This window comes from Scyliorhinus torazame, chromosome 24 (genome assembly GCF_047496885.1).
Source record: "Scyliorhinus torazame isolate Kashiwa2021f chromosome 24, sScyTor2.1, whole genome shotgun sequence".
Lineage (NCBI taxonomy): Eukaryota > Metazoa > Chordata > Chondrichthyes > Carcharhiniformes > Scyliorhinidae > Scyliorhinus > Scyliorhinus torazame.
This window is the reverse complement of record NC_092730.1, coordinates 7783329-7792689: the sequence shown is the minus strand read 5'-3', so window position 1 is coordinate 7792689 and position 9361 is coordinate 7783329. Positions and strand designations below refer to the sequence as shown.

Genomic DNA, 9361 nt, shown 5'->3' with positions numbered 1-9361 from the left:
ACTCCCTCAGTACTGACCCTCTGACAGTGCAGCACTCCCTCAGTACTGACCCTCTGACAGTGCGGCGCTCCCTCAGTACTGACCCTCTGACAGTGCGGCACTCCCTCAGCACTGACCCTCTGATAGTGCGGCACTCCCTCAGTACTGACCCTCTGACAGTGCGGCACTCAGTACTGACCCTCTGACAGTGCGGCACTCCCTCAGCACTGACCCTCTGACAGTGCGGCGCTCCCTCAGTACTGACCCTCTGACAGTGCGGCACTCCCTCAGCACTGACCCTCTGACAGTGCGGCGCTCCCTCAGTACTGACCCTCCGACAGTGCGGCACTCCCGCAGTACTGACCCTCTGACAGTGCAGCACTCCCTCAGTACTGACCCTCTGACAGTGCGGCACTCCCTCAGTACTGACCCTCTGACAGTGCGGCACTCCCTCAGTACTGACCCTCTGACAGTGCAGCACTCCCTCAGTACTGACCCTCTGACAGTGCAGCACTCCCTTGGTACTGACCCTCTGACAGTGCGGCACTCCCTCAGTACTGACCCTCTGACAGTGCAGCACTCCCTCAGTACTGACCCTCTGACAGTGCAGCACTCCCTCAGTACTGACCCTCTGGTAGTGCAGCACTCCCTCAGTACTGACCCTCTGGTAGTGCAGCACTCCCTCAGTACTGACCCTCTGGTAGTGCGGCGCTCCCTCAGTACTGACCCTCTGACAGTGCAGCACTCCCTCAGTACTGAACCTCTGGTAGTGCAGCACTCCCTCAGTACTGACCCTCTGACAGTGCGGCACTCCCTCAGTACTGACCCTCTGACAGTGCAGCACTCCCTCAGTACTGACCCTCTGACAGTGCAGCACTCCCTCAGTACTGACCCTCTGACAGTGCGGCACTCCCTCAGTACTGACCCTCTGACAGTGCAGCACTCCCTCAGTACTGACCCTCTGACAGTGCAGCACTCCCTCAGTACTGACCCTCTGGTAGTGCAGCACTCCCTCAGTACTGACCCTCTGGTAGTGCAGCACTCCCTCAGTACTGACCCTCTGGTAGTGCAGCACTCCCTCAGTACTGACCCTCTGGTAGTGCAGCACTCCCTCAGTACTGACCCTCCGACAGTGCGGCGCTCCCTCAGCACTGACCCTCTGACAGTGCAGCACTCCCTCAGTACTGACCCTCTGACAGTGCGGCACTCCCTCAGTACTGACCCTCTGACAGTGTGGCACTCCCTCAGTACTGACCCTCTGACAGTGCGGCACTCCCTCAGTACTGACCCTCTGACAGTGCGGCACTCCCTCAGTACTGACCCTCTGACAGTGTGGCACTCCCTCAGTACTGACCCTCTGACAGTGCGGCACTCCCTCAGTACTGACCCTCTGACAGTGCGGCACTCCCTCAGTACTGACCCTCTGACAGTGCAGCACTCCCTCAGTACTGACCCTCTGACAGTGCAGCACTCCCTCAGTACTGACCCTCTGATAGTGCGGCACTCCCTCAGTACTGACCCTCTGACAGTGCAGCACTCCCTCAGTACTGACCCTCTGACAGTGCAGCACTCCCTCAGTACTGACCCTCTGACAGTGCAGCACTCCCTCAGTACTGACCCTCTGGTAGTGCGGCACTCCCTCAGTACTGACCCTCTGACAGTGCAGCACTCCCTCAGTACTGACCCTCTGGTAGTGCAGCACTCCCTCAGTACTGACCCTCTGACAGTGCAGCACTCCCTCAGTACCGACCCTCTGAAAGTGCGGCACTCCCTCAGTACTGACCCTCTGACAGTGCGGCACTCCCTCAGTACTGACCCTCTGGTAGTGCAGCACTCCCTCAGTACCGACCCTCTGAAAGTGCGGCACTCCCTCAGTACTGACCCTCTGACAGTGCGGCACTCTCTCAATACTGACCCTCTGACAGTGCAGCACTCCCTCAGTACCGACCCTCTGAAAGTGCGGCACTCCCTCAGTACTGACCCTCTGACAGTGCGGCACTCCCTCAGTACTGACCCTCTGACAGTGCGGCACTCCCTCAGTACTGACCCTCTGACAGTGCGGCACTCCCTCAGTACTGACCCTCTGACAGTGCGGCACTCCCTCAGTACTGACCCTCTGACAGTGTGGCACTCCCTCAGTACTGACCCTCTGACAGTGCGGCACTCCCTCAGTACTGACCCTCTGACAGTGCGGCACTCCCTCAGTACTGACCCTCTGACAGTGCAGCACTCCCTCAGTACTGACCCTCTGACAGTGCAGCACTCCCTCAGTACTGACCCTCTGACAGTGCGGCACTCCCTCAGTACTGACCCTCTGACAGTGCGGCACTCCCTCAGTACTGACCCTCTGGTAGTGCAGCACTCCCTCAGTACTGACCCTCTGACAGTGCAGCACTCCCTCAGTACCGACCCTCTGAAAGTGCGGCACTCCCTCAGTACTGACCCTCTGACAGTGCGGCACTCCCTCAGTACTGACCCTCTGGTAGTGCAGCACTCCCTCAGTACCGACCCTCTGAAAGTGCGGCACTCCCTCAGTACTGACCCTCTGACAGTGCGGCACTCTCTCAATACTGACCCTCTGACAGTGCAGCACTCCCTCAGTACCGACCCTCTGAAAGTGCGGCACTCCCTCAGTACTGACCCTCTGACAGTGCGGCACTCCCTCAGTACTGACCCTCTGACAGTGCAGCACTCCCTCAGTACTGACCCTCTGAAAGTGCGGCACTCCCTCAGTACTGACCCTCTGGTAGTGCAGCACTCCCTCAGTACTGACTCTCTGACAGTGCAGCACTCCCTCAGTACTGACACTGGGTGGAATGGCCTAGAATCTGGGATTGAGTGTCTGTACAGTGGGCTTTGGCATCATGAACCTCCGACTCGGAAACGTCTTTCCAGTCACTGGGCGTTTTGAACCTTGGTCCATTTCAAATCCACCACCAATCTGGCCTGCACCATGCTACAAAACCAGGAAATCCACATCTCCTCACAGAGGTGAGTTACCCCACACCGACCTGGGTCCTCACAGAGGTGAGCAGTCCCACACCGGTCTGGGTCCTCACAGAGGTGAGCAGTCCCACACCGGTCTGGGCCCTCACAGAGGTGAGCTGTCCCACACCGGTCTGGGCCCTCACAGAGGTGAGCAGTCCCACACCGGTCTGGGTCCTCACAGAGGTGAGCTGTCCCACACCGGTCTGGGCCCTCACAGAGGTGAGCTGTCCCACACCGGTCTGGGCCCTCACAGAGGTGAGCAGTCCCACACCGGTCTGGGTCCTCACAGAGGTGAGCAGTCCCACACCGGTCTGGGCCCTCACAGAGGTGAGCTGTCCCACACCGGTCTGGGCCCTCACAGAGGTGAGCAGTCCCACACCGGTCTGGGTCCTCACAGAGGTGAGCTGTCCCACACCGGTCTGGACCCTCACAGAGGTGAGCTGTCCCACACCGGTCTGGACCCTCACAGAGGTGAGCAGTCCCACACCGGTCTGGGCCCTCAGAGGTGAGCAGTCCCACACCGGTCTGGGCCCTCACAGAGGTGAGCTGTCCCACACCGGTCTGGGTCCTCAGAGGTGAGCTGTCCCACACCGGTCTGGGTCCTCACAGAGGTGAGCAGTCCCACACCGACCTGGATCCTCACAGAGGTGAGCAGTCCCACACCGGTCTGGGCCCTCACAGAGGTGAGCTGTCCCACACCGGTCTGGATCCTCACAGAGGTGAGCAGTCCCACACCGGTCTGAATCCTCACAGAGGTGAGCAGTCCCACACCGACCTGGGTCCTCACAGAGGTGAGCAGTCCCACACCGGTCTGGGCCCTCACAGAGGTGAGCTGTCCCACACCGGTCTGGATCCTCACAGTGGTGAGCAGTCCCACACCGGTCTGGGCCCTCACAGAGGTGAGCTGTCCCACACCGGTCTGGGTCCTCACAGAGGTGAGCTGTCCCACACCGGTCATGGTCCTCACAGAGGTGAGCAGTCCCACACCGACCTGGGTCCTCACAGAGGTGAGCAGTCTCACACCGGTCTGGGTCGTCACAGAGGTGAGCAGTCCCACACCGGTCTGGGTCCTCACAGAGGTGAGCAGTCTCACACCGGTCTGGGTCCTCACAGAGGTGAGCAGTCCCACACCGGTCTGGGCCCTCAGAGGTGAGCTGTCCCACGCCGGCCCGGGCCCTCACAGAGGTGAGCAGTCCCACACCGGTCTGGGTCCTCACAGAGGTGAGCAGTCCCACACCGGTCTGGGTCCTCACAGAGGTGAGCTGTCCCACACCGGCCTGGGCCCTCACAGAGGCACGGTAGCATTGTGGATAGCACAATTGCTTCACAGCTCCAGGGTCCCAGGTTCGATTCCGGCTTGGGTCACTGTCTGTGCGGAGTCTGCACATCCTCCTCGTGTGTGCGTGGGTTTCCTCCGGGTGCTCCGGTTTTTTCCCACAGTCCAAAGATGTGCAGGTTTGGTGGATTGGCCATGATAAATTGCCTTTAGTGTCCCAAATTGCCCTTAGTGTTGGGTGGGGTTACTGGGTTATGGGGATAGGGTGGAGGTGTTGACCTTGGGTAGGGTGCTCTTTCCAAGAGCCGTTACAGACTCGATGGGCCGAATGGCCTCCTTCTGCACTGTAAATTCTATGATAATCTATGAGAGGCGAGCTGTCCCACACCGGTCTGGACCCTGAATACTGCCGCACAGCTCCTCACCGCACATACCCAACACAGAGGCGCAGTCCTGTGCAGCGTCAAACCAACATTACCTCGTGGCCCTAACGTTGGCCGTGGCCCAATCTCCATGGGTCTCGATCCGGGGGGTCCCAGCTGCATATGAACCATTTCCTGCTGCTGCCGTTCGCGTTCGAGTAAGACAGCGGTCTGAGAGGGGGGAAGGGAGGGAGAGAGAGAGACATAGCTTAGAGCGAGCTGCAAATCATGCATTTGGAAACATATACATCCACTCTGTACATACATCCTGACACCTGACCGTCCATACCTCGCCCCACCATCCTCTCTTACACATGGGTCTACGCTCATTCCCGCACACTTGCACTTTTAAAAAGTGCCTGATTGACCTAGCATTGACCAGCAGCCCAAGCCCCACTGTCTGCTCCCTTTCGATTCACAGATACCAACATCCCACAGGATCCCGATCCCGGACACGCAGCTCCCACAGGATCCCGATCCCGGACACGCAGCTCCCACAGGATCCCGATCACGCAGCTCGCTCAGGATCCCGATCCCGGACAACCAACTCCCACAGGATCCCGGACACGCAGCTCGCTCAGGATCCCGATCCCGGACACGCAGCTCCCACAGGCTCCCAATCCCGGACACCCAGCTCCCACAGGATCCCGATCACGCAGCTCGCTCAGGATCCCGATCCTGGACACCCAGCTCCCACAGGATCCCGATCACGCAGCTCGCTCAGGATCCCGATCCCGGACACCCAGCTCCCACAGGATCCCGATCCCGGACACCCAGCTCCCACGGGATCCCGATCCCGGACACCCAGCTCCCACAGGATCCCGATCACGCAGCTCGCTCAGGATCCCGATCCCGGACACCCAGCTCCCACAGGATCCCGATCCCGGACACCCAGCTCCCTCAGGATCCCGATCCCGGACACCTAGCTCCCAAAGGATCCCGATCCCGCACACCCAGCTCCCACAGGATCCCGATCCCGGACACCCAGCTCCCACAGGATCCCGATCACGCAGCTCCCACAGGATCCCGATCACGCAGCTCGCTCAGGATCCCGATCCCGGACACCCAGCTCCCACAGGATCCCGATCCCGGACACGTAGCTCCCACAGGATCCCGATCACGCAGCTCGCTCAGGATCCCGATCCCGGACACCCAACTCCCAACGGAATCCGATCCCGGACACGCAGCTCCCACAGGATCCCGATCACGCAGCTCGCTCAGGATCCCGATCACGCAGCTCGCTCAGGATCCCGATCCCGGACACCCAGCTCCCATAGGATCCCGATCCCGGACACCCAGCTCCCACAGGATCCCGATCACGCAGCTCCCGCAGGATCCCGATCACGCAGCTCGCTCAGGATCCCGATCCCGGACACCCAGCTCCCACAGGATCCCGGACACGCAGCTCCCACAGGATCCCGATCCCGGACACGCAGCTCCCACAGGATCCCGATCACGCAGCTCGCTCAGGATCCCGATCCCGGACACCCAGCTCCCACAGGATCCTGATCCCGGACACCCAGCTCCCACAGGATCCCGATCACGCAGCTCGCTCAGGATCCCGATCCCGGACACCCAGCTCCCACAGGATCCCGATCCCGGACACCCAGCTCCCACAGGATCCCGATCACGCAGCTCGCTCAGGATCCCGATCCCGGACACCCAGCTCCCACAGGATCCCGGACACGCAGCTCCCACAGGATCCCGATCCCGGACACCCAGCTCCCACAGGATCCCGGACACGCAGCTCCCACAGGATCCCGATCCCGGACACCCAGCTCCCACAGGATCCCGGACACGCAGCTCCCACAGGATCCCGATCCCGGACACCCAGCTCCCACAGAATCCCGGACACGCAGCTCCCACAGGATCCCGATCCCGGACACCCAGCTCCCACAGGATCCTGATCACGCAGCTCGCTCAGGATCCCGATCCCGGACACCCAGCTCCCACAGGATCCCGAACACGCAGCTCCCACAGGATCCCGATCCCGGACACCCAGCTCCCACAGGATCCCGATCCCGGATATCCAGCTCCCAAATGATCCCGATCCCGGACACCCAGCTCCCACAGGATCCCAGACACGCAGCTCGCTCAGGATCCCGATCCCGGACACCCAGCTCCCACAGGATCCCGGACACGCAGCTCCCACAGGATCCCGATCCCGGACACGCAGCTCCCACAGGATCCCGATCACGCAGCTCGCTCAGGATCCCGATCCCGGACACCCAGCTCCCACAGGATCCTGATCCCGGACACCCAGCTCCCACAGGATCCCGATCACGCAGCTCGCTCAGGATCCCGATCCCGGACACCCAGCTCCCACAGGATCCCGATCCCGGACACCCAGCTCCCACAGGATCCCGATCACGCAGCTCGCTCAGGATCCCGATCCCGGACACCCAGCTCCCACAGGATCCCGGACACCCAGCTCCCACAGGATCCCGGACACGCAGCTCCCACAGGATCCCGATCCCGGACACGCAGCTCCCACAGGATCCCGATCCCGGACACCCAGCTCCCACAGGATCCCGATCCCGGACACGCAGCTCCCACAGGATCCCGATCCCGGACACCCAGCTCCCACTGGATCCCGATCCCGGACACCCAGCTCCCACGGGATCCCGATCCCGGACACCCAGCTGCCACAGGATCCCGATCCCGGACAGCCAGCTCCCACAGGATCCCGACCCCGGACACCCAGCTCCCAGAGTATCCCGATCCTGGACACCCAGCTCCCAGAGTATCCCGATCCGGGACACCCAGCTCCCACAGGATCCCAATCCCGCACACCAAGAGGATCCCGATCCCAGACACCCAGCTCCCACAGGATCCCGATCCCGGACACCCAGCTCCCAGAGTATCCCGATCCCGGACACCCAGCTCCCACAGGATCCCGCACACCCAGCTCCCACAGGATCCCGCACACCCAGCTCCCACAGGATCCCGATCCCGGACACCCAGCTCCCTCAGAATCCCGGACATCCAGCTCCCACAGGATCCCGATCTGGGACACCCAGCTCCCACAGGATCTCGATCCCGGACATGCAGCTCTCACAGGATCCCGATCCCGGACACCCAGCTCCCACAGAATCCCGATCCCACACACCCAGCTCCCACAGGATCCCACACACCCAGCTCCCACAGGATCCCGATCCCGCACACCCAGCTCCCACAGGATCCCGATCCCGGACACCCAGCTCTAACAGGATCCCGATCCCGGACACCCAACTCCCACAGGATCCCAATCCCGGACACCCAGCTCCCAGAGTATCCCGATCCCGGACACCTAGCTCCAACAGGACCCCGCACACCCAGCTCCCACAGGATCCCGATCCCGGACACCCAGCTTCCTCAGGATCCCGGACATCCAGCTCCCACAGGATCCCGATCCGGGACACCCAGCTCACTCAGGATTCCGATCCCACACACCCAGCTCCCACAGGATCTCGATCCCGGACACGCAGCTCTCACAGGATCCCGATCCCAGACACCCAGCTCCCACAGGATCCCGATCCCGGACACCCAGCTCCCACAGGATCCCGATCCCGGACACCCAGCTCCCACAGGATCCCGATCCCGGACACCCAGCTCCCACAGGATCCCGATCCCGGACACCCAGCTCCCACAGGATCCCGATCCCGGACACCCAGCTCCCAAAGGATCCCGATCCCGCACACCCAGCTCCCACAGGATCCCGATCCCGCATACCCAGCTCCCACAGGATCCCGATCCCGGACACCCAGCTCCCACAGGATCCCGATCCCGGACACCCAGCTCCCTCAGGATTCCGATCCCGCACACCCAGCACCCACAGGATCCCGATCCCGCATACCCAGCTCCCACAGGATCCCGATCCCGCACACCCAGCTCGCTCAGGATCCCGATCCCGGACACGCAGCTCCCACAGGATCCCGATCACGCAGCTCGCTCAGGATCCCGATCCCGGACACGCAGCTCCCACAGGATCCCGATCCCGGACACGCAGCTCCCACAGGATCCCGATCACGCAGCTCGCTCAGGATCCCGATCCCGGACACGCAGCTCCCACAGGATCCCGATCCCGGACACGCGGCTCCCACAGGATCCCGATCCCGGACACGCAGCTCCCACAGGATCCCGATCACGCAGCTCGCTCAGGATCCCGATCACGCAGCTCGCTCAGGATCCCGATCCCGGACACGCAGCTCCCACAGGATCCCGATCCCGGACACCCAGCTCCCACAGGATCCCGATCCCGGACACCCAGCTCCCACAGGATCCCGATCCGGGACACCCAGCTCCCACAGGATCTCGATCCCGGACATGCAGCTCTCACAGGATCCCGATCCCGGACACCCAGCTCCCACAGAATCCCGATCCCACACACCCAGCTCCCACAGGATCCCACACACCCAGCTCCCACAGGATCCCGATCCCGCACACCCAGCTCCCACAGGATCCCGATCCCGGACACCCAGCTCTAACAGGATCCCGATCCCGGACACCCAACTCCCACAGGATCCCAATCCCGGACACCCAGCTCCCAGAGTATCCCGATCCCGGACACCTAGCTCCAACAGGACCCCGCACACCCAGCTCCCACAGGATCCCGATCCCGGACACCCAGCTTCCTCAGGATCCCGGACATCCAGCTCCCACAGGATCCCGATCCGGGACACCCAGCTCACTCAGGATTCCGATCCCACACACCCAG

At 62.3% G+C, this 9361-nt stretch overlaps 1 protein-coding gene across 1 annotated transcript in view; it reads right to left on the bottom strand.

Moving 5' to 3' along the window:
• Positions 1-9361, bottom strand: part of sf3b2 (splicing factor 3b, subunit 2) — a 73895-nt gene that overhangs the window by 37444 nt on the left and 27090 nt on the right. Inside the window, exon 4 of the mRNA XM_072489326.1 lies at positions 4722-4836. Within this exon, the coding sequence (XP_072345427.1) occupies positions 4722-4836 (115 nt within the window). The remainder of the gene's footprint in view (positions 1-4721; positions 4837-9361) is intronic.